This window comes from Meriones unguiculatus, chromosome 6 (genome assembly GCF_030254825.1).
Source record: "Meriones unguiculatus strain TT.TT164.6M chromosome 6, Bangor_MerUng_6.1, whole genome shotgun sequence".
In the NCBI taxonomy this organism is placed as follows: Eukaryota; Metazoa; Chordata; class Mammalia; order Rodentia; family Muridae; genus Meriones; species Meriones unguiculatus.
In genome coordinates this window covers 122,861,788-122,886,948 of record NC_083354.1, presented here as the reverse complement: position 1 = coordinate 122,886,948, position 25,161 = coordinate 122,861,788, and the positions used below count along the sequence as shown (strand labels likewise).

Here is a 25,161-nt window from a genome sequence, read left to right as displayed (position 1 = left end):
TGTACCTATTTCTACGTGTTAGTGAAAGGTTCTCAGTGCAGTTTTAGCAAATGTCCCGTACTGCGTTAAGGAGACAGAAGATGAGCCAGCAAGGGGGCTGAGCGGTAAAAGATGCTTGCCACCAAGTCTGACCACCAGAGTCACTCCCTGGGACACACGTGGTGGAAGGAGAGAGCCAACTCCTGCAAGTTGTCATCTGACAGACAGACAGACACAGAGAGACAACCAGCTCCCCACACCCCCAGATGGGGAGAAGAGAGGAAGAAAAAACAAGGAAGTAAGATTTACTCGAGTAATACAAGGTTGGCTTAGTGTTAGAAAATCAATTTTAAAATGTACAATGTTAATATATGTCTAGGGAGAAAAATTACAGTTATTCCTATTGGTGCTGAATATTGCTTTAATAAAATTCAACACTTACAGTGATTGTTTTAAAATATGGGAAACTAGGAACTGATCGATATTTCATTAACATAATTAAATATGTACACTTTAGCCATAAAGCTAAGACTTATCAGACAAGAGAAGCAATGAAGACTTTTCCACAAAGATCAGGAGCAAGGAAGACCTAATATCCACTATTATGCAATGCTATATCTGAGTTACTTACCAATGCCATTAAACTATTTGCAGACTACACGACTCCACACACACACACACACACACACACACACACACACACATACACACACACACACCCCAGTTAGAAATTTCTGAATCAGTTAGAAAACTAATTAGAAAAATACAGCAAAGTTAAGACACATGGAAATGAATAAGCAGATATCATCCACAAAAAGAGCCAATGAGAGGGCATTACGATCCAGAAAACTTTCATGACAGCAACGAAGACAAAGGATTTAGCAGTAAGTTTAACACACAATGTGCAAATGTGTATAATGTTTACTCTTAAAAGTACATGAGCATAGAGCTGAACCAACCTAAAGGACTGCCGGGTCTCTGTACAGTACAAGGCCAGTATCCTAAATCAAACACGTGTAAGTCTAATTCAGCGCAGAGAAAATATAAGCAGCATTTTCATGGAACTCCACAAGTTCACACAAGACTGCCTGCGTTAAAATAAATATGCAACGAGACCCACAGAAACATTAAAAACAAGGCGCAACTAAGGAGCGGTCCAGACATGAAAACACCACACGGCCTCTAAGTAATCCAGTGCTAAATCAGGAAGAAACAACCTGATCAACATAGCAGCAGTCTTCCAGGCCCTCAACACTCTTCTGATTAGTGCATTAACTTGCCACAAAAGCTGTTCTGTTTTTTCTTTGTTGCCTTGTTAAACACAAATCTAGAATCATTAACACAATCTAGAATGACTTGGAAAGAGAGAAACTCAGTTAAAAAACAAACAAACAAACAAACAAAAACCGCCTCCAGAAGATGGGCCTGTGGGCAATGCCATCAATGGTTTGGGGACCCTGGGTGCTGTAAGAAAGCAGGCTGAGCCTTTGCCTCAGTTTCCGCCTCCACGGCACTGCCTTTGCTTCCCTCAGTGCACTGTGACCTGGATATGTCGGCCAAATAAACTCCAAGTTGCTTTTCGGTCAAGCTGTTTTTCCATAGCAATAGAAAGGCTAACCAAAACAGAGATTGGCACCTGCCTCTGAGGTATTGCTGTGGCAGATGCAGCTCTGTGGTTTGGAGGAGGAGTGTGACAACATGTGTACTCTGGGATGGAAAAGCCACAGAGTGCTCTACAGTTGAACGGGAGCATGGAAGGTAAGAATGCTGAGATCTGTGAGATGATGGAGGCCTGGCTCTTGAAGTGTCAGAGGCAAGTCTGAGAGTCCCTTACACACCACAGCACTGTTCCTGTATTTGAGTTAAGAAGCTGTGGTTCTGGTGAGCTGGGGCTGAAGAATCAGCTCCAATAAAGAAGACACCACCAGCTGCTGTCTTTGGATCCCTCTCCCTTAGCCTGGCTGCCTTGTCTGGCCTCAGTGGGAGAAGATGTGCTTAGTCCTGTTGTGACTTGAGGTGCCAGGGTGGGTTGGTACCCTTTAGGGGCCTCCCTTTCTCAGAGAAGAAGGGAAGGGAGGAATGAGGGGCAAGAGATATGAGAATGAGACTGGGAGGAGGGAGGGGACTGGGATACAACTATAAAGTGATTAAATAAAAAAAGCCTAAAAGAAGAAGAGGAGGAGGAGGAGGAAGAGGAGGAGGAGAAGGAGGAGGCCAGGTGTGGTAGCACACATCTTTAATCCCAGCACCTGGGAGGCAGAGGCAGGCTGATCTCTGTGAGTCTGAGGCCAGCCTGGTCTACAAAGTGGAAACCCTGGGTTGAAACAAAACAAAATAAAAATAAAAATAAAAAAAGGAAGTGTCTGGAGAGTGTTTCCTTGGGGTCATCACACAGAAGCTCTGTGGTCCAAGTAGGCCAAGGCTGTATGCGATGCTGGCAATTGAACTTGCTAGTGTGTAAGAGTCTCCCATGTGGTACCAGTTTAGAAAGCACGAAGGGACAAATGGAGAAAGGCTGAAGCTGAGCACTGTGAGAAGCCAGAAGATGACATTTGTGAAGGTGCAGCCTCAACTGCAGTGGAGGCCCCGGAACTGAGGCAGTCATGAAGCAAAACTGAGGCTTTGGCCATGTGGCAGGGTCAGAGTCCCTGAAGGAGGTGTATTATTGTTACTGGTCAAGGTGTGGCCCAGTCAGAGCAGAGACTCCAGCATTTGGAGTTAGCGGGATCATGGGTCGGCTACCAACGACAGCAGCAGGTATGGAGTGCAGCCAGGCGGAGGCTATGAGTCGGTCTGGGTGTACTGTAGATGGCACAGCAGACACAGAGCCAACGAGGCCCTTTTAGAGCCCGGAAGATCACAGAGCAGCGGTTCTTGACCTGTGGGTCGCAACCTCTTTCACCGGGGTCACGTAAGGCCATCTGCATATCAGATATTTACATTACAGTTCACACACAAAAATAATTTTATGGTTGGGTTCGGCACAACATGAGGAACTGTTAAGGGGTTGGGAAGCAATAGGAAGGTTGAGGACCACTGGCCCACAGTGGATCCCAGATGTATGACATTGGGCTTATTATACCGTTGGACTTGGGTTTTGTGTTGATCTGATCATAACTGTGCCCTGGCTCTTCCTTTTTGAACTAAGTGTGTAACTTACTGTTTTTATTTTACAGGAGCCAACAGTTAAGAAAGTTGGAATTTTTTGAAGACTATGGATAGTAGAAAGGGTTTTAGCTGAGAAAGAGACTGAATATATAAAGTGTTTGCTTTTTTTTTTTTTTTTTTGAGACAGGGTTTCTCTCTATAGACATAGCTGACTCTGAACTCAGAGATTTCCCCTGCCTCTGCCTCTCAAGTGCTGGGATTAAAGGGATGTGCCAACGTGACCAGCTAACTATTTTAATTTTTTACAAACTGTGAAACTTTATAAGTTGGAAATGTTTTATATCGTAATATCAATATTACAGAATGTGATCTCAGAGATGAACAAGAAGGAAAAGATTATGATCTAATAAGTGATGTGTTTGTATATCAAGTTAAAAAGGGGGTCTATTATTGTTGTTTTTGTCACCTTGACACAAGCTAGAGGCATCTGGAATGAGGAACCTCATTTGAGAAAACTGCCTCCCATCAATCAGGTGGGCTGTAAGTGAGCCTGCAGTGGTTTTCTAGACTGACTGGTTGACTGGTGCAGGAGGGCCCAGCGCACTGCAGGCTGGTGATTCCCAGCTGTAGAAGAAAGCAGGCTGAGCAAGCCGCAGGGAATGAACAGGCAAACATGGAGGTAAGAAGCCTCCATGGCTTCTGCTGCAGTCCCTGGCCCCAGATTTCTGCTCTGCGTCCCTGCACTGACTTCCCTTGCGTCTTTATCACAGCAATCGAGATCCTAGCTAAGATGGAAGTGTTAGGAGCCTGGATTTCTAAGAACCGCATAAACACCAGGTGGGCATGGAGGCCAGCTCGTAATTCCAGAGCTCACAAGGCAAAGCGCTGCTTGGACAAGAACAGCCACAAGCTGTACTGGCGAGTTCTAGGTTCAGCTCAGGCCCTGACCCAATGCATATAGTAAAGCAGGATCGAGGACGACCCCAATGCTTCCCCATCCATGTACAGACATGCACATGCATGCACCTACATGCAAATATGCATGTGTGTGCACACACCCACAGGAGAGAAAAAAGGGAGGACACGTGGAAAATACAAATAGATACGATGCACAATGGCTCCATCTCAAATCACTGTGGAAATAAACAAACTTAACGGTGGTGTTGGGATTGCCCAGGCCATGTGCCAGCTAACATTTTGATTAGCCACAGACCACATGTAAGGCAGTCGGTGGTCCTTCCATAAAGAACTTGGAAAATTCCCGTGGCTGGGTGATGCAGACACAGAATGCCATAGAACAGTAAGTTACCCATATGCTTGTGGCAACAAGTGGAAAGTTATTGTACAGCCAACTGCCTGAAAGTGCAGCTCACACAACTAAATACAGTAATGATAACACTGACAACAACCATGTCTCTGGCTGTGCATTTATTTCATTCACAATCCTTGTTATTATTCAGTGAACTTCCACTCACAGCCATTCAGCAGCCTTAAACAATTCATCTTTACCCTGCCTTTTCAGTCCATCAAAGCATTATACTGATTACTGAGTGACCCATACCATCTAGGACTAATTGAGGACACTCTGTGACATCCACACAATGAATGGACTAAACGATGGTGTGCTTTTCAGAATGGGTTCCTGCTGTTGACAGACGTGAACACCAAACACATCATGCCTTTAAGCAAGAATAAACATGCACACACTAGAGGAAAGTATGAGCGAACTCTACTTTCAAAGATACAGGGAAGGACCTCCTAGTACGACTTAAAAGCCAGATCCAATAAAAGACTGATACCTGTACTTACAGAAAATTTTAAATATACTGGGGGAGGCAGGTGATGCCATGTGTGGAGGTCAGAGGACACTCTCTGCTGTTGACTTTCTCCAGCCAACCTTGTGGAAGCTGAGGCTCAAAGTCATGTCACCTTTAAAATTCATATTGTGTGCTGGAGAGATGGCTCAGAGGTTAAGAACACTGCTGTTCTTCCAAAGGTCCTGAGTTCAATTCCCAGCAACCACATGGTGGCTTATAACCACCTATAGTAAGATCTGGTGAACAGGCATAATGTTGTATAAATAATAAATAAATCTTTTTAAAATTCATATTGCAAGAAATATGAAAAATTAGAGGACAACTGGACTGCACACACAGTGGCAGCGTCTGGCCAACCCTCACGTATAAAGAGCTCACAAACCAATGGACATGTGATTGAAGAGTGTGCAAAACCTATATACAGACAAGTGACATCATATGGCCATTAAACTTACCAAAGAGTGTTCTTACGGTTAAGAGAAAACATTAACTAAATGTCACTGAGGTTGGAAAGGCAGCACAGCATGCTGGGAAGACTGGGGACTCTTTGTATGCAGGAGTTTGGTACTATCTGTAAGCAATGCACACTCAGGGCCAACACGATGGCTCAGAGGGTAAGATGCTTTCTGCCACCAATCCTGGGAAGCTGAATTTGGTCCTTGATATCCACTGACTCCTGAAAGTTGTCCTCTGATTACCACCATGTGCACTGGCCTACATATGTGCACCTTCACATGGGTGCACACAAAACAAAAACAAATGAAAATTTAGCAGACTTTTAAAAACTACATGTATTTTTATGTGTGTGTGTGCCTTAGGGTAGCAATCCCACTTTTAAGGAATTCACCCTGAAAGTAAATATCCAACAATTTGAAAATGCATATATATAAGCAAGCATCACTGCAGCACTGTCTATCACTACAAAATGCAAGAGGTCATTTGCAAGGTCACAAACACAGGAGACAGAATAGCTGCGGTACAGTCATGCATTGGAGTACTATGCAGCTGTAAGAAAATGTAAACACACCTCCTGCACAGACTGATGTAGTGATGTCCAGAATAGGATTGAGGGGGGAAAAACAGCAATAAACAAACAAACAAATAAATAAAACAACATTTTAAGAGAGGAAATACATGTGAATTTATGTGTGCACACACCTACCTATATACCTGCATACTTATGTCAAAAAGTATAGGAAGGAGGAGCTTGACATTAAATAGGGCAGTAGGAGAGTAGGAGGGACACTTCTCACGTAAGTATATATTTCTGTATATAACTCTGACTTTTGACTCATGGTAATATTGAAAAGCCAGATTAAAAAGCCAAAAGAGATGGCTAAAATGAAATTAAGTCACAAACTGAACCTGGTAAGTGCAATGATGTGTGGGGTAACAGTATAATGATGGGGACCTAGGAACTTAAAATTCTGAGTAAGCGATCTAACCTTTATCAAACTAAGTACAAAGCATCCTAAACAAAGACAGGCTTCTTGTTCACAGAATTCTCCTAGTAATTCCGAATTCATTTTCCGGGTATTTTAAGGCTGGGGGGAAAAAAGCCAATATAGACAACAAGAGCCCAAGCTTCTTATAGTTGAAAGGGGAATTGCTAGCCCTGAGAGGGTGCCCTGTGGATGTGCTGGAACTAGCAGCATTGTTCTTATTGTTGGGCAGGCACGTGGGTGCACAGGTAAAGGCGAGCACATACATGTAATAGAACAGGACATGCAGCCGGGCATGGTGGCGAACGCCTTTAATCTCAGCGTTCAGGGAGGCAGAGGCAGGCGGACTTTTGTGAGTTCAAGGTCAGCGTGGTCTACAAAGCTAGTCCAGGGCAGCCAAGGCTACAGAGAAACCTGCTTTGAAAAGAACAAACAAACAAATAAACCAAAGCAGGTACATGCACCGGAAGACCATGCGTGCATGTGTGCAGGTGTATACAATCCCGGCTACGTCTGTAGACAGACGCCTCTCAGCAGCAGTGACCGTCATCACAGCCCACACTTGGCTCCTACAGTAATGAAAACACCAACCAACCAACCAACCAACCAACAAAAAACCCAACAAACAAACAACCCAACAAACTGATTCTACAACTGCAACTTGCCAAGACAGGATGGGTGGGGAACACACACCAGTGTCAGTGTTCAGAAGAGGGTAAGGGATGAGAGAGGCAGCTTGAAGGGACTCGGCCTGGCTACACATGGAGTGATGTGAGCAAAATAAACACTACCACTAGAACCCATAAGTTTACGAGGCAATAAATTAGACAGGGAGGAGAATAAAGGCCACCTTTAGATTAAAACCCCAAATATTCCACCTGGAAGGAATGAGGGGTTGACTGGGCAAATATCACCATACCTAACAGTCTCCAAGTATTTCAGATACACAGTCATCATGCCAACAAAAAAAAAAAATCCTTCCTACTCTTTTTTGCAATTTTTCTGAATTTGCATCAAAACAAGTTAATAGAAATCTCTACAGGAAGCTTAACTTCCCTTCCATGGCCATACCAGTACACAGAAAACTAGCTTAGGACTCCTTATATTTTGTGCTAAGGGTTTGATAACTCTTCCCCTGGCTTGGCAGCAGTGCCTGATACAGGGCCTACGCTTGCTCTTCTCTGGAGCTCCCCATGGGGTGACGGATGGCAACACTTGGGTCCCACTGCCACTCTGTCTCCGATGCCTCTCTGGTGTTGCAACTACATGCCAATCAGCACTTAGCCGCAGTCCTCCCTTTGACTTTGATGCATCCAAGGGAATCCCCCTCCAGCTTTATTTAGGCTACCTCCTCTTCAACTATTCCTTTCTCTCCTTAAGGATTCATGCACAGGAAATCACGTGATATGAACAATTTCCGTAGATGTAAACTCACACTGAGGACACAATGATGATAATACTGCGCTTTCATTTTATACTGCCAGACTCTATTTCACTGACTCTCATGGTAAGACTAAAAGACATCGCATCTTTTTACTTAAAATGGTTTGCTCACCTCTCTAAAAGAGTGACCCTGTGTTCACACAATGCCAGCTAACAAGGGACAAGAGCAGAGAAACAGGGCACCCGGTAGTCTCACTTTCCTAGGGCAATGTAGTTTCTTAGGCTGTTTTCACAGCAACTCCTAAAATCCCCCTTAGAAGCTCAGGACTGACTCACACGAAGGCTTTAGGGTCTGCCTTCACAAGGAAAGCAGAGAAAACATCTCTGTGATCAAGAAGGGTCTTTATCCACAGTTGTTTGTCTGGCTAGGAAGGGCCTCACACTTCTTCAGGAAGGCGAGAGTCAGTCATGAAAACCATGCTGGCTGCCTAACACGAACACACAAATCCTACAGCATAGCTCAGGGCGGCTGTGTTTTTCCATTGAGATTAAAAATAAATAAATAAATAAATAAACCCACTAAACAAATATTGGAAACTAACCCACATCAAGCCATAGCTCACTGCACTAAAGCCTGAGTGGCGTCCTGGGTTGCTGGGCCTCTGTGAGACCACAGAGGTCTCATCTAAAAGATGCAGAGAGGGAGAGAGCCCTGAAGAGCAAGGGCCACTCTTGGAAGACAGGCAACTTTCACTTTATCTTGCTTTTACCACATCTATAAAGACCTTCTTGGTTAAATAAGAAAGTCAGTCAACTTGTACACATTACACATTTTCCAGAAAAACATCTCTAAAGTAGCAAAAAAAACAAAGTTAGCAGAAAATAGCCTTCTGGGGCACAAACAAACAAACGAGTATTGAAGGCTCATGGTCCCAATTCTTAGAAATTTCTATAGTCTAAGTATACCCCTCCCCATGGAAAAGAGTCATGATTTACTTACAAGTTTTTGTATTTCACATAAAATTCCTCAACTTCTACCTCCTCTCCAGATTCCTTCTGCAACAAAAGAAAATTGAGGTACACACTTAAAATCATATACTGGAATATTTCAACAGCAGCCACACACTCCCACATGAGGACACCATGTCTGAGATGGCCTTCCTGGGAAGATGAGCATACAGGAGGCCTTGGCAGCCCGGGCCACGGAGACTGACGCACTCAGGCACATCCACACTGCTCCACTCAACGTGCTTGTGATTCTACGGCATGAATCATTTTAACTCCTCCCTAACCACATGCAGCTTCATTCACAACAACCTGACCCCAGACCTGGCTCTCGGCCAAACCCGCAGTGTTAGGTAGACGCCAAGTGTACCATTTTCTCAGGCAGCAGCCAATTAGCAACTGCTCTCCTGAATGCCATATGTATTATTTTTGGCTGCCTCATGGCAACTTTACATCGTGGGTTCTGTAATGTTTTAAAATATTTAAAAGACATTTATTTCTCCATATAGTTAATAACTCTAAACAAGAAACCATATAAAAGTAAAGCTTGTTCTTATGGTGTAATTCAGTGCATCACGATTCATAGTTTGAGTTTTACTCAGTGGAACAATTAAAATCTCTCAGACAAGATGTCTCACACACACAGCAGCCAAATAAAATTAACACTTCCAATCCCACGTTTAGGTGGGCTAAAATTGCGATGCATGTCCGCCAAGTCAAGAGCTTTCAGTGGTCAGACCGCCTCCAGAAAACACCAAAGACAACACCGATATTATGGTTTAGCCATCTCTCTTTTTCGTTTTGAAACTAAAGTTTCAGGCTGGTCAACAGTTCATAATGTCATTTTCTTACAAACATTTGTGCACACAAAGCTGAGATGTAAATCATAAACGTCCTTTACCCATGTTTTAGGAAGTTCTTTTATGCTCCTCCCAGAGCCCCCAAGCCTCCCTGGAGGCTCATGCATGGGTCCCGGGTGGCCTCAAAGATCTCTGAAGAAGATGAAGGTGAGTAGAAACACGGCAGAGATAGTGTAGCTGGCATGAAGGAGGACAGAGGGGCACACATCTTTCAAAGGCACTTGGGCTGGCCTAAAGACTACAATCTGATTAGAATCCTCTCAAAACTTTTATCAATTTCAATTGAACCTACCATGTTAAACCGCTTCTTACCAATGAGAAGCCTGTGTACTCTAGAGTGCGGCCAACACCTACCAACATCTGGTTTTACCCCAGCAGGCCTATGAAAAGTCCTGTAAAATCAACATATCCAGCTTTTGTTTATCCAGAATGAAAAGTAGTGTGCCTACACCCCCAGAGGCAGCCAAAAACCCGGGTTACTCCATTGCTCTTCACTTCAGGTGACAATCCGTCTAGGACTTGACCCACCATTTCTAACCCCAGTATTTTCTCATCCTACTCCTGTTCAAGATATATTACATTTATACAGAATTAGAGACTCTGGTAGAAAATTAAAGATGAAAGCAGACAACCATGAAAACAGGCAGGTCTTACAACATGTCCTAAAAGTCCTAAAAGTCAACTTGAAGTGGGTCTGAAGTAGCCATGCTCTTACAAACTTGGGGCGCAATCTATATTTCTTTGAAATAATTTTTCAAATTGATACATCTTCTAGGTGGGGTCAAAAAAACCATTATTTACAGCAATATCGTTTCTTCTAACTTCCTTCTTTCTAATTGTCTCTTCAATGCTGTACTTTCTGCCTTGTGGTTAATGGACTCAGGGTCCTCCAAGTCTAACTGTCAGTGAGACACATAGGCCCCAACCTTCTGCAGTGGAAATGGGTTGTGTTTGATCTCAGTTCTGCTCACAGAAAGCCATCTGCCTACAACCCACTGACACCCACTCTCCTGTCATGATCCCCCATTCCCCAAGGAACATGCTGAAGGCTACCAAGATGACAGAGCTGTCTGGGGGAAGAAATGGGCTCCGTAACTACATTTAGCAGCACATGGAACTGGCGAAGTATTGTCATGGGGCCTGTATCTTCCCAAGTAAACAAAACACACTGTTCTGTTTAACAGTCCACACATGTAACAGGCATATTCTTGCTGTAGCTCTTCAACTACAGCTGTTACTTACATTTCTCATAAATGTGTATATGTTGACCTCTTTTGCTTTACTCATAGTGTGTGGGTCCATGAGCCTCTAAAGCACCACTTCAAGAATTTACTAGAGACATCTACTTTGTCCAGCGTCCAACAGTAGCACGACCAGTGTAGTGTAGAAACTACCATAATGAGTGACTCAGTGAATGTTGGGGTAGCTCCACCCACGCACATACACACAACACTGATACTTACTCCCTGGCCAGCTACTGTTTAACCTGACAGTGCTCTGAGCATTTTCATATGTTCAACAGACATTTGAAAAAGGTGTGCTCCTTCCATTCACCAACGAGGATAAAGAATCTTCGCAGTTTACAGAAAACTGGATGTATTAACTAATACATTTGTCTCATTATTCGTGTGATCAAGAACTTTACGTCAGGCAAGGAGCCTACTTCTCTAACCTGGCCTGAAATAGCCACTAGCAGGTGTGATAACCCCACACCCTGAAAGAAGGAATGGCCCTTCTAAATTAGACAGCTCCCTTACTCAAAACTGTAGTGTACCAAGCAAAGGGAAAATATTAATTAAAGAATAAAGCAAAATTGAAAAAGCACCCCAACAAAAATAGATAGAGTGCTTCTGGTCTATTATACTTCATTCTCCAACAGAGACAGTGAGCCCCAGTTTACGTACTGAGGAATAAGGACATTCTAGGGAAGACGGTTAAGACCTTAATTTTGTAGTCTGCTTTTTTATTGTTTGGCTCAATTAAAATTAACTTCTCATGGAGAAAAATGTATCATGTAAATAATAAAAACAACAGAATTTTGGGGAACAGAATATAGTTCATCCAGAATTTGCCTCTAAGCTACTTCTGACCTTACAATCCAAAAAGGCCCTGGATTCTTTTCCACAGGTGGACGGCATATAGAAGGTACTGTGACTAAATGTGGAAACAAAAGCTATGCACACGAGGGTCTACTCAAACATTCAAACTTACCTCAAGGCTCACACGCAAGGCCCCTCCCCTGGGTCTTGGGTACATTAACTTGGGTTTAGGACAACATATAAATGCCAAGCCTTAGCCCGTTATCATGGTTTGCTAGGCTGAGGCTGCTCTCCCAGGGAGCCTTGAGTTTACAGAACACACTGTGGATCTCTGGCCTTGCACGGCTTCGGAAATGGAGGTGACTGACTTGGGAACACACTGAGTTCCTGCTACATTGGCACCCTCAAGACAGGCCTGAGAGCTCATGGCAGTTCCCACAGCACTCACGGCTATACAGAGAAACACAAGCATGTGTGCACATGTATAAGGGAGGGAAGGGGAGGGAAGAGGGAGAAGGAGAGGGGGAGAGGAAGAGAAAGAGAGAGAACTAGCTCTCTTTGAACAGACAATTCTTAAATTATTCATGGTAATAGGAAGCATTGCTAGAATCCAGAAAAAAAAAATCTCAAATTTCCTTTTGTTTTCACATACAGCATTGTCCCCTGGTGTTTTTAAAAGTGATAACTTAAAGTAACCTAAGTTAAGAACATTAGCAGTTTAAGAAGTTAGTACCTGGTAATGTTCAGACCTCTTAATGGATTTTTCTGATCCTTCCAGAGCCAGCAGCAACAGATGAGCAGCTGGGCGCACTCTACTCTCTTACTTTCATTCAGTCCCTGTCTTCACAAGAACTTTTCCCGCTAATTTTCTCCATTCTCAGGTTCACCAAGCCAATACATCAGTGGTAGGTCATGACCCCTTTGGGGTGAGGGTAGGGGTCAAACAGCCCTCTCACAAGGGTCGCATATCAGACATCCTGTTTATCAGATATTTACATTACGATAGTAGCAAGATTACAGTTACAAAGTAGAAATTAAAAAAATTTATGGTTGGGGGTCACCACGACATGAGCAGCTGATTTAAAGGGTTGAAGCGTTAGGAAGGCTAAGGACTGATGCAAGAAATGTTCTGTCCTCATATACATCAACAGTGACTTCTAATGCCTTATGGTAAGCTACACAGGGTTGTTCATAGACAGTGTTAATAGCTATTTGTATTCCGTGGGTACCTTTACCTGCCAGTAAAGGTGGGCAGAGGGAAAAAACAAGTTCTCCAAGGCAGGAAAAAGAAAGGAAAGAAAGAAAGGAAGAAAGAAAGAAAGAAAGAAGGAAGGAAGGAAGGAAGGAAGGAAGGAAGGAAGGAAGGAAGGAAGAGACCATGCCCTATCCCAAGCATAATCTCACTAGCTATGAATAACAGAGTTAGTTATCAATTGCAGCTCCAAACCTTCTGAGGATGCCCGCTGAAGTACTATCACTTCAACAGAAATTAGTGTATCCCATCCCAACAATATGCTACTTACTCAAATATCTGTACTTACAAATTAACAGTTCTAGAGTCATGAGGAAAAAGGGGCAGTGTTTCTAATGGGTTAAGTGGTGCTCATGTCTGTCTCAACAGGTGGCAAATCTGGCTTAGGTTTTATCATTTAATCTATCAGGGCATGAAGCTGCAAATTCAAAGTCACAAATAGCCTCCTCCACACTCCACCTTTACACTCAATTTGAAATATCTTGGCATGTTGCTCCTGGTAGTTTTTAATATGAGCATGCAATGGATAAACCGATAAAAGTGAACAGAGTACATAAGATAAAAGCAAAACTAGAGTGTGAGATACAGATAGACAAGCCTACTGTTGGTGCAATAGTATCTCAATGGCCTCTTATTATTTATTTTTTATTTATGTGTCTATATGTGTGCATGTATGTGACTGCAGGTGCCCACAGAGGCCAGAAGAGGGCACTGGATCACCTGGAGTTGGAGTTACAGGTGGTTTTTAACCCACTCAAAAAACGGAACTGAACTCAGGTCCTCTGGAAGAGGAACGTAACATGACCACTCAGTTAGCTCTCCAGCTCCTAAAAATGACAAATAAACCTCAGTATTTGTGTAAGTGCCTGTGGTCCCCAGTATTTTGTTTCTGGTCGTGGTGGGTTTTGCATGTCTATTTGGCTAGTTTTATTTCCCCCTCATCTGACAGTTGATAAGCTTTACATCCCACAGCACCTTAACGCCTCCTCTTGGGAAACTATGCCTTGAATACATTTTACTAAATGAAACCACATTTGTTCTACCTATCAAAAGATGAATGTGTACTTTCACTCAACTTAAAGAGAAATAAAAAGAGCTACGAGGCTCGAGCGACTGACCTGTATGGATACTCTCTAGAGACACAAGCTCAGCTAACCTGGGTAAGAAGGCAACCAGTGTGGAGCAGAGGACTCCCAGTGGTTCAAGAAAATACTGGAATTCTTCATTCCAACATCTCTCCGCAGCAAGCTAACCTGCTGCCCACTGGCAAGTACTTCTGCATATCAGTATCAACTTTGTAGATAGCCTGAACACATTAGTTATATATGCAAGAGTTATCAGAGGTCTGATAAAATCTCTATTTGCTCCAGGAATAAGCAGATCTTGCTGTGGGCTTTTCCAGAGGAGGCTCCTAAGCAAGGCCTTTTTATGAACACATTCCATAAAAAAGGCAGTCTGTGATTCTGTAAGTTTTAAAGCATTTCTCTGGAGTCTTTTGAGTTTCTTTTTTTTTTTTTTACCTTCTCCAAATAGTGTTAGAAAGGTTGATACATCTTAATTTCATTGCTTAGTTTAGTTCTGATTCCATTGCAGATTAATTAGCCACCCCCAAACTTACACTGGGCTAGTGTATCAGACAGGATCAGATATATCACCAGAGATTTCATTTTACAATAATGTAACCATTGAGCTTTCCTTTGTTTTCTTGAGGAATGGTCACATGCAGAATAAGCTCACCCTGAACTCCTCATCCTCGTGCACCCGCCATCATACCCAGCTCCATAATGAATCTTAACAGAGTGTTATGCAGCAGACAGCCTGGAAGGTCACACCCCATGGATTTCCATCTTTGCACACAGGGCTCACCTGCTTTTTCACTAAACGACTGCTCATAATCTTCTCTACCACTGGGCCTTCTGCATCAACAGATTCCTGAAAAAGAGAAAGTGGCATCAATCGATCCAAATGGAAAACACTTGTCCTGTGCTACCATAGCAAGCAGGAAATCATTTCCTTCTGCCCATGGCACCACACCCTTTAACTCACATGGTGCAAAGTCTCCAGTGGGACAATTTTCAGAAGAGAGAGAGAGAGAGAGAAAGAGAGAGAGAGAGAGAAAGGAAAGAAGGAGGGAAGGAAGAAAGGAAGGAAGGAAGGAAGGAAGGAAGGAAGGAAGGAAGGAAGGAAGGAAGGAAGGAAGGGAAAATTAAGAAAAGAAAAAACCTCACACTACAGAAAGGCAAAAGGAAGAGCTATGCCTATGACTTCCTGATTGTGTGGTGAATTATAGAGGCTTAGCATGGGTCCCTCAAGCCACAAAGCACTCACTCTAGCTGCTAAGAAAAAGTAATCTGTGCATGACAGCAGGCCAAAAAAGCAACTTGTCTGCTTCTATACTCAAGGCGCAAAGGCTCCCTCCACTGTGCTACTCTGCGTACACTGTACGCAACTCTCATCGACAGAGGTTGTGTAAAACACTGAACAACAATTTGACAGAGAACAAATTGCCAACTAGGCACAAAGCTGCATTTAACAGGCCTTTCAACCAGCTACCAGTTTGTTAACTAAAATACAGTAACAGCAAAGAAAAAAAAGAATAAATAAAATCTTCACAATAATCAATTCTATGTTACTGCCCATGTTTCATACAAACTATTTTATCCATCATTTACATTGCGCAGAGAATAAAGTGTGCCCCGCTGGGCACTCCGAGGCAGTAATTTCATAAAGGGGTTCTAACAGGGCCGAACAGCAGGAGATGAGCCTGAGTGCTTTATTACAGCTCCAGGAGCTAGAGCGCTGAATTCTCAGAGGTAAACTCAGCGCTTCGTAGTCTAGTTCAGACTCTTCCTCAGCAGAGACCACTAATTCTCCAAGATTGTGTCAAATTACATATCATAGCCCTGTATAAAAGTGAATTTATGCGAGCAGAGCTTTGTAAGCTACTACAGTGAGTTGCCCACGCCACGCCAGCCAACACTAGCGGAATACTGCCCCGAGGCATCCACTTCTGCCTCCGACCTGCTCAGACTCCAGGGCTAAGACTTCCAGCCCGCCTCGAGCGCACCACGGGACCCCACACGCCTGGCTGCTGACCTGCTGCTCTGCCTGCGCGGGGTGCGACGGGGAGTCCCTCCCGGTAGCGTCTGCATCGTCTGCCTCCTCGTCAGAGATCTTGAACTCCAGGTCTTCGGTGTACCGCTTCCTCTTCACCTGCCTGCTGGACCGCCTCTTCTGAAACGCAACCCCACAAAGTGAGTTTTCACAAGCAGCCTTTGGTGCTCGAGCCCATGCACACAGCGACAAGACTTTCGTTTTATTTTATTTCTTGGGAAAAACTGGCTTAACTTCAATCCGGAAAGTCAAGTGAAAAAGGATTATTGTGGCAACCACAGTAGTAAACTGGAGGTCTGGGGTCCTGCTGCCCCCAACAGCAGTCCCTTCATCAAGAACACTCAAGCCACAGCAAATCGTGTGACTCACGTGGCCATTCTCCATCAAGAATTCTCCAGGCAACACTGGAGATGGGTAGTGGATCTGTGGGAGCCCAGCATACTCTTCTCTATTTTTGTATGACTGAAAACTTTAGTGCAAAGAGCGCCCACCCCCTCCCAAGAAGTGCATTAGAAAATAATCAATAGGCTGTAAAGTTCTCCACAAATATTTTTATACTCAAGGAATTCCAACGTGCTTTACTTGTGGACCTAAAAGAAACAGTTCAGGGTTAGGGATGTACACCTCAGTGATAAAGCATGCACAAGAGCCTGGGTTCAAGTCCTAGTCCTGGAGGAGGAGGGGGAGAAGAAATGTGAACTGAATGCACAATTCACACTGAGTGGCTTTGTTGTCGCTGCTGTTTGTTTGTTTTGAGACAGAGTCTTACTATGCAGCCAGGGCTAGTCTGAAATTCAGTTAGACCAAGCTGGGCTCCAGCACTCGGAGATCTGCCTGTCTCTGTCTCCCAAGTGCTGAGATTAAAGTTGTGGGCCACCATGCCTGGTAGTTCTAGTGTTGAGATAACTTTTTACCATGATGCTTAAAATGTGGAAGACTAGAAATCAATCTGACTGTTGGCAAAATGTACACTTTCACACTTGAGGTCAAAATGTGAGCCAGCATGGCCTTTGCAGGACAATGTAGTAATGTAAATCCTTTGACCTAGCAATTCTTCTTCCAGTAGTAAGCCACATAACCTATCTGGAAATCTGTCCAGGGTAAACTGATGAATGAAAGCAAATGAGTTACACTAAGATTGTCCTAAGATTCTACTTAGGACAAGCTCGACCTCTCTCCTTGGATGCACAGATGATCAACAAGGCTCTGAAGATGAAGAGGATGCACGTCATGTTCACTTCTCTAGTTCTCAATAGACACTCAATGAGAAAATAAGTGTGCATGCTTTTGCTAACAGAAAAAAAAAATCTAAAAAGAAATAGAAATTGTTAGAGCAATTTCATTTCAATCCTAAAATAAAAAAAAAATAAAAAATCCTGGAAATTTTTGAAGAAATAAAGGGCTGAAAATCAAAATTCATAATGAAAGAATGAAGACATCAGCGGACACAACATTAAGATGGAAAGAAGCGAAATGCTCATCATGCAGACTAAGAAGGCAGACCAGACCATGCTGTCTCTCTGGGCAAGACCAACACCATCAAACGACCTCACAGCCTGAGGAAAGGCGCACTTTAACCTGCTTTGTAAAGACACTTTTGGTTGAAATAGCCGTGTCCTGATGAGAAAATTTAAATGTATTTCTATGGCCTTGCTGTGGCCATACCTTGTGAATGAGTCAGAGTTAGAGTTAACGTGTCATTTACTTTTGACAACCAACCAGAACGTTCATAACTTTTCGCTCCAAGACCCTCACAGACGCAGCACAGGAAGAAGCGTAACAAACAAGCGGCCTGTATCACTTCCTGTGTCAGACACCAGGAAGGCAGCCTTCCAGGCATGCTCTGTGGCTGCTTGGCTTTGCTTGAATTGCTAAGCACTTTCTGTACCTGAAATACAGGAAGGAGAAGAAAACGTGGGAAGGGGAGGAGTGTTAAAAAGGGGGGAAAGAAATCCCACCCAAAGTCACTATTCAGAGAGTCCATTTTAGTGAGGGTGCAGACTTTAAAAAGAGAAGCAGTGTTTGTAGAGTGGTGATGGGGTTAGTGAACTCAGGAAATAATTCTTTGGTTTTGTTTTGTTTTGAGAAGGGTCTCCTTTTGCAGCTTTGGCTGGCCTGGAACTTGCTCAGTAGAGCAGTGTACCTGGCTCTGCCTCACAAGTGTTGGCATTAAAGGCGTCTGTCACCACTGCATCCAGACTGAGAACGATTCTTACTACTGTTCATAGATCCTTGTTGTAAAGCTCCTACTGTGAGAACAAATTAAGACAAAGCACTCTCAAGGAAACAACAAATTTCATTAATTGTTTTATGTGTTTGTTTTATTTTTTTAGTTTTAATCTTCTTAACCAACTTTTAAGGAGAGAAGGCTCAGTGGTTTAGAGTACTTTTTGCTTTGGCAAGGACCCAGGTTTTAGTCCCTGCACCCACATAATGGAGCACAACCATCTTTAACCATCCTACCCTCTCAGGTGGTCCTTCTTTTGGGCTGTTCTACTCAAGAAAAATGCAACATCAAAGCTGAAATTCTTCGCAAGAGTACCAGATATTCCAAATCCCTGGGCTTTTAGGTAGGCAGAGCTGGGAGCATACTAGCGGGGCATACGAATGGTCACTGGAAGCCCAGCCGGTCCCGAAAGGGCTGGCTGCCTATTCCAATGGGACCCAGCAGTAACTGCTCCCTGATAACTCAGATTGTCACCTGCACAAGCCACATTCCCAGCCATCCCAAAGGACCAGACTGGCATGCTTCCAGGGAGCCTACGAAAGAAGTAATTCCTGACTGCCATGTCTATTTGTGAGTCCCCTCTCAGCCCAAGAGTGAGGGCAACAAACTCAGACACAAGAACCCAAATTCCCACTATTTACTTCTAGAACTCAGGAGAATCCAACAGTGGACCATTTGGCAGAGGTGACATTTGGGAATCAATGACTTGTTCGTGGAAATTCTGCCATGAATGTATCACCTCTCTGACCATCTAATGTAGTATATCCTGGTTTTTATCACAAAAATAAATAAGTAAATTAACAAGCGCAAGATAGATTTTGGTCAGCAAAGTGCTGGCCACACAAGCATGAGGACTGGCCTGAAGGAATGGGGGTACACGCTTACAACTCCAGCACTGGGGAAGTAGAGACAAGATCTCTAGGGCACACAGGCCAGCCAAAGCAAACTCCAAGGCAGTGAGAGATCCTGTCTCAAAAACACAAGGCAGCCGACTCCTAAAGAATGACACCTCAGGTTAGCCTCTTGCTTCCACATGAGTGCACATATGTGCACACGCGTGTTCTTGTACACACACATAAGAGGGAGAAATAAAAAACTGACAAAAAAAAACAGTTTTGGAAAAAATTAAGTACGAATGACGATTTAAACAAAGTGACACAACAACGATGTTAAAAATGTTTATGAGAGCATTAACATGAAAATATGCACGCATGGTAACGAAGGGCAGCTTTTTGCTTTATTAATTTCAAGGCTCAGCAGCCCTGGAGAGAGCTGAGTTTCTGTGGGCCCTGGCTCTCTGCACTGTGGATATAATGTTCCAGACAACAATAAGGACATTGCACACACACCTGACAACAAAGCCGGGCCAAACCTTGCGTGCTTTACATGTGGCTAAAGTTACCCTGCTCCCCAGCCAGAGCTCAGGAGGGAATAATGGTATTACCTGAACACCTGGGTCTTCGTCCTCTTCAGGGGCAGGGGATGGTGGGGGTGTTTTGTCCAAGTCTGAGTTTTCAGAACCTTCTGTTTTTCCTTTGTTGACCTTTTTCTTCAAAGCACTTGCTTCTGAATCTGGTTTCTTATTACTAGAATTCAAAGCACATCAGTCAGTGTTCATTTCAGTGTGGTTTCCCAAAGCCCCAAACCTTCTCTTTCCATTAATACGGAACTGGTGGCGAAGGCTAGGTCGATGTGTGTTAGGCCTTTTTTGTTAGCTGGTACTCCAAATTAAGATTTGACAATAAACCTTCTAATTGATGACCTTCAGCTAATTTCTCTCCCATTAAAACTGGAGAGTATTGCTAGGCCCTGCTAATATACCAAGCCTGAGATTTTTTTTTTTTTTTAACCAAAGGTGGAAAAGTCTGCTGGCCACCTCCTTACTCCCCTGGCTCAGAGTTTTACACTCCTTTTTAAGTCCTGTGGTGACCAGTAATAGACTATACCCCACTTACACGTGTTTAATAGAAACTCATCTCCTAGAAATACAATATTTTATTTCATTCAGTATTCTTGTTTACAAGCAAGTTTTCTTTCAGTGCTAAGTGTTTTGGAGGAATAGTCACAATTGGCCTTTATTCCCCCCCCCCCCCCCCAGTGCTAGCCACTGAGCATGCCAGGCAAGAGCTCCACTGAGGACAGCATCAGCCCCACGATGGGTACCTCTGCCAACAGCTACGTTTCCAAAGTGTGTGTGTGTTTCTCAGCAATAACTAAAGCTCAGCTTCCCAAATGTTACTGAAAACATCCGTAGATTCTAATGTTACAGCAAAACAAATGAGTTCACTCTAAGAAAAATAAAATTCTTGGGCTATCACCACCTCTCCACATCCCCCAAAACCAACCCCTTCCCTGACGTTCTGTTAGTGCAAATGCCCTGTGCTCCCTTTAATCTACACCGGACCCAAGATTTCCTGACAGCAATCATCGTGTGTTACATATACAACACAGAAAATTATCCAAACAACAGGCGAAGATTTTTTTAATCTTATTTTTTTACTATTTCTAGGGAATCTCAAGCTCTAAGTAGCTTAACAAACAGAAGATACGTTTCAGAAGCCGACATTTATTAAATTCTATGACATCCCAGAGAAGCACTCTGAGAGCCGCACCAGCGTCATGTTGTTAAGCGAGGAGGAAGGGGCTGCAGTAGCTAACGATTTTCAGGAAGGACGTGTCACATGTCCAAAGTACACCGACAGTGTTTCCAGCACACACCTAGGACAAGTTTTTCCACTAATAAGGACTTGGCTCATCTTAAACTTGTTATTTTTATATATTTAGGGCTTATTTTGATACATGAGCATTTTAGCCTAGCAAATAGCTAGCTCAAGAGACAACTTAAAACAATTCAAGATTATCGAAAATAGCAGTTACATTTTAAACGTTGATTTTATTTACAAAAAAAAAAGTGGTGTGACTAAGTCAAAGACCCACAGACGGTATGATATTTTTTAAATTAAAAAAAATTCATGCAGCAGTTCCTGAGGAGAGTGTCCTGGTGTTTACGCTACCCATGGACAGAAGTCTCCCCTACCATGAGGCTCCATTTCCAGCATTTATTTCCGCTCTAACTGCCACAAATTATACAATACTACAGCTGAACACTGGGCCCCTTTCCTTTCATCTGCACGCCAAGAGCAATCAGATTACCCTGGTAACCAGCGGTCACATGACCAGCACCTGCTCTTTTGGCTGGGTGCCACTGACTAAAGCCATCTGCTTCCCTCAATCAGCTTTCAAACATTCTCAACACCTGCGCTGCAGTGTTCTGTGGTTTCTTTTATCAAATCAGTGCAAAACTGCTCCCAAAACTTTACATATTTCTCGAATTTGTGTAAATCAGAGGTAGGTTTGTCAAAGAGTTGAACCACTGCCAGGTAAACTGAGCTGGCAGTGAGTGTTTTCCATGGTGACCTCGCTCAAGCAGAGCGAAGGATGGAGTTCAAGTTCGTGGGGTTCAGGCCCCGCAAGCACCATCCTGCAGGAGCGAAGGGCTAACTGTCTGGATACTGCCCAGAGCCAGGATTGAGGAAACATCTATTTGCTGGGGGACAGAAACACTAATGACTTTCCATCTGTTCTGACCAAGGATGAGCTGCACAGAACCTCCAAGATGGCTGGAAGTCAGACAGGACCTCTCCAAGCTTATAAAAAAACTCACAGCCCAGGGAAGCACTTTCGGATCTGATTACGGCAAGAGGCAAACTCATGAGACCTCTCAACATTCACCCATCCACCAGTATACAAATCAAGCATCCTAGAAATCAGAAAAGACCAAGAAGTCTTCAGTGGCCACCCAAAGACTTTCTAATCCAGGACAAAATTCAATTGCTCATCTTAAAGCCAATCTGGATTCCTCTGAAGTGTAATATTCAAATAGCTTTGACTGAAGTAAAATTGAAGTCAATTTTTTTCTTCTGCCAGAAGCACTACCGAATGGTGGTTTCTGAGTTCTAACTGCCACAGTTCCAGCTGTGACTGGATAAATCACTTGTGGTACTTCGGACCTCCATTTCTTCATCACATGAGGTTAACATACGTACCTCTAGTGTTTCTATGGGTCTAAATGAGGCGAGGAAAGAAACGAGGCAGTGCTGGACAGAGACGGTCACTCTCTGAACACCCCTGGAGGACAAGGAGTGCATCTGAGAGGTGCGTACTGGTCGGGACTCAGATCCACCAGTGCCGGCTCAACAGAAGAACTCACAGAGAGGACCCCGTGATCCCACGAGCATCAAGCAACATAAACGAAGAACTCTGATGACCAACGCTAGCCACTAGCTAAAGGAGCCAACAGTACGTTCGCCCCATGCCACTACCACTACTTTAACGACACACCTAGAACACAGCAGTCACTGCCATCACCTCTCTCGCCCACAGGAAGGGCCCCTAGCGTTCAGAATCGTCCTGGATGCATCTGCAAGGTTCAGACTAACCTTTTACTGCCAAACCCCAAGCCCAGCCGTACAGACATTCTTCTTCCAAACTATATTCAAAGCTGGACTATGCAAACGGGACATCTGCCCTGGCTGTAGGGATAAGGATATTGTTGTTAGGCACACCCCTTAAACAAGCATATGACAGCGAGAATGAAACCGCCGCGCTGCACGGTACAGATACAGAGCTTCGGTGCACGTCTGACAGTTGCGGTGATGCCTACTCAGCACCACGGCAGCCCAAAAGCAGGACCGCAAGAACAGCCGGGCATGCACAGGCCACAGTTACCTCTCACTCCTCTCCTGAATCTGCCCTGCCTCCTGTGCCTCCTAGATCAGCACCCTGATGGAGCCAGAACATCGCTTGCAAACTCACCTCCACAGGTCACTAAAGGAAAAGCTAGGAAGGGCTTAAACCAAATCCCCAATGTACAATGTCTGCGAATCTCAGTACTGGGGTACAGGCCGTCTTCAACCTTTATCCCTCACAGCACTCACTTCCTTTGTGCTCCTGGCAGCTGTATTCCACAGGCATACAGAATGTCGAGCCCTCTCTGGCCTCTGGTACCTTGAAATCTGCCTCCTCATCTGCAAGAGTTAGCTGATGGCTCACTCATTCCAAGAACACTGTCAGAACAGCATAGTAGTCTAGGCTGGGCATGATTTCAAATTCCTATTCATATGTCACACAACATGTAAATACTTAAGACATACAAAAATCAGTGTTGACATTACTGAGCTATATTAAAAGTAGAGCATTGTATATCTTTCATAAACTATCCTGTGAGCTAAAAAGAACTATCTTTGAATTCCTAGTGCCTACTTAAATGGGCTTACAGACTATTTATGTTTCTTTTCCAGTTTAATAGTAAGTACAAAGTGCTCTCTCTCTCTCTCTCTCTCTCTCTCTCTCTCAATTCTCTCTCCTGGCTTTCCTAGAACTTGTTCTGTAGACCACACTGTCCTCAAATTCAAGAGCTCTGCCTACCTCTGCCTCCTGAGTACTGGGATTAAAGGTGTTTGCCACCACTGCCTGGCTACAAAGCTTTTGCTATGTGCTGATACCTTCCACTGTTGCTCTGCAGCCTCTTGTTTCACACTTTATTATGAGAGCAGAATCATACTGGCCAGCACTGGGGTCCACAGCCAACTCACCAAGCTTCTATAGTTCTATAGTTTCCCCAGCGCCGTCAAAGCGTGCGCCACCATGGGCAGAATGTTTAGGTATAATCATTAAAACACAAACTCCAGAGTTTGTGGGCGGGGGGGGGGAGGAGAGTGGAAGTGGGGGGAGGTGTTCTTGGGACTCCACACTACTGGAAGGATTCCTACCTAGCTGAAGACATAACAGTCCATAAACACAGGGTGGGGGCTGTTGTCTAAGGTGGGGCTGGTGGACCGAAGTTGACCAACTCTTGTTTGAGAAATTGCAGGCTTTCTAAACAAGGCTTTGTCCAAAGGGCCAGAGCTTATTAGAAAGCCTGGGCTGACCTGATTTACGACAAAACAGAATGCAGTTAAATAGTCATTAGTGTCAACCTAAGGACCTTCGTTCTCAGAAGAAACTTTAAAAAGGAGCCATATTGTGAAACCGAATGTGATGAGGAGTAAGTCAATTAATAAAGGTGACTGGACAGTGGGCAGGAGTTAGCAACCTAGCAGGCCCTTAGGATGAAGTTAATGAGGATTCTCGATACAGTGTGGGGGGTGGGACTCAACCTTGAGATCTAGGTCAGGGTGATCAATCAGGAAAACTATTAGGGACTCAAGGGTCTCCCAAATATTACACTATCTTCTTTAAGAAGGGCATTAGGGCATATTCTTACAATTGATATGCTGGAGGGAGAGAGGGAGAGCGAGCGAGCTTGCGTGTGTGTGTGTGTGTGTGTGTGTGTATGCATGTGTGCGAGCGCAGTACCATGGATCTCTCCCTGACCTGGAGCTCAGCAGTTGGCTAAAGTAAATGCCTAGCAAGCTCTGGGGATACACCTGTTTTTTTTGTTTTGTTTTGTTTTGTTTTGTTTTGTTTTTTGTTGTTGTTTTTTTGCCTCCCTTCAGATGCAATTACAAGCCCATGCCACCACTCCCAGGCTTTAGTTTGTTTTGTTTGTTTGTTTGTTATTTGAGACAGGGTTTTCCTGTGCAGCCTTGGCTGTCCTGGAATCATTCTGTAGCCAGGCTGGCCTCGGATTCACAGAGATCGGCCTGCCTCTGCCTCCAGAGTGCTGGGATTGAAGGCGTGCACCACTATCACCCAGCTCACACCCAGCTTTTTATATAGGTACTGGCTATCCAAACTCAGTTTTCCCTGCACCCCCATCCTTCTATATAGCAAACAGGATCTCACTGTTGCCTCGGCTGATCTTGAACTTATATGGCAGCCTTCCTGTTCCAACCTCCCAGATAGCTTAGATTAGGTATGAAGTAACCCATCCAACACCACCACCAATAACAAAAAACTCTTTAATAAACCAATAAGGGAACTACCACATAGGA

General features: G+C 43.9%; 1 protein-coding gene across 5 annotated transcripts in view; it reads right to left on the bottom strand.

Annotated features, from left to right (window-relative positions):
- Chd7 (chromodomain helicase DNA binding protein 7) overlaps window positions 1-25,161 on the bottom strand; it is a 178,495-nt gene that overhangs the window by 49,324 nt on the left and 104,010 nt on the right. For all 5 annotated transcript variants that reach the window (XM_021645015.2, XM_021645021.2, XM_021645020.2 and 2 more), the window contains exons 4-7: window positions 19,671-19,812; window positions 15,982-16,119; window positions 14,752-14,817; window positions 8,730-8,785 (exon numbers count right to left, since the gene is read on the bottom strand). In XM_021645015.2, coding sequence (XP_021500690.2) covers window positions 8,730-8,785; window positions 14,752-14,817; window positions 15,982-16,119; window positions 19,671-19,812 — 402 coding nt within the window. The remainder of the gene's footprint in view (window positions 1-8,729; window positions 8,786-14,751; window positions 14,818-15,981; window positions 16,120-19,670; window positions 19,813-25,161) is intronic.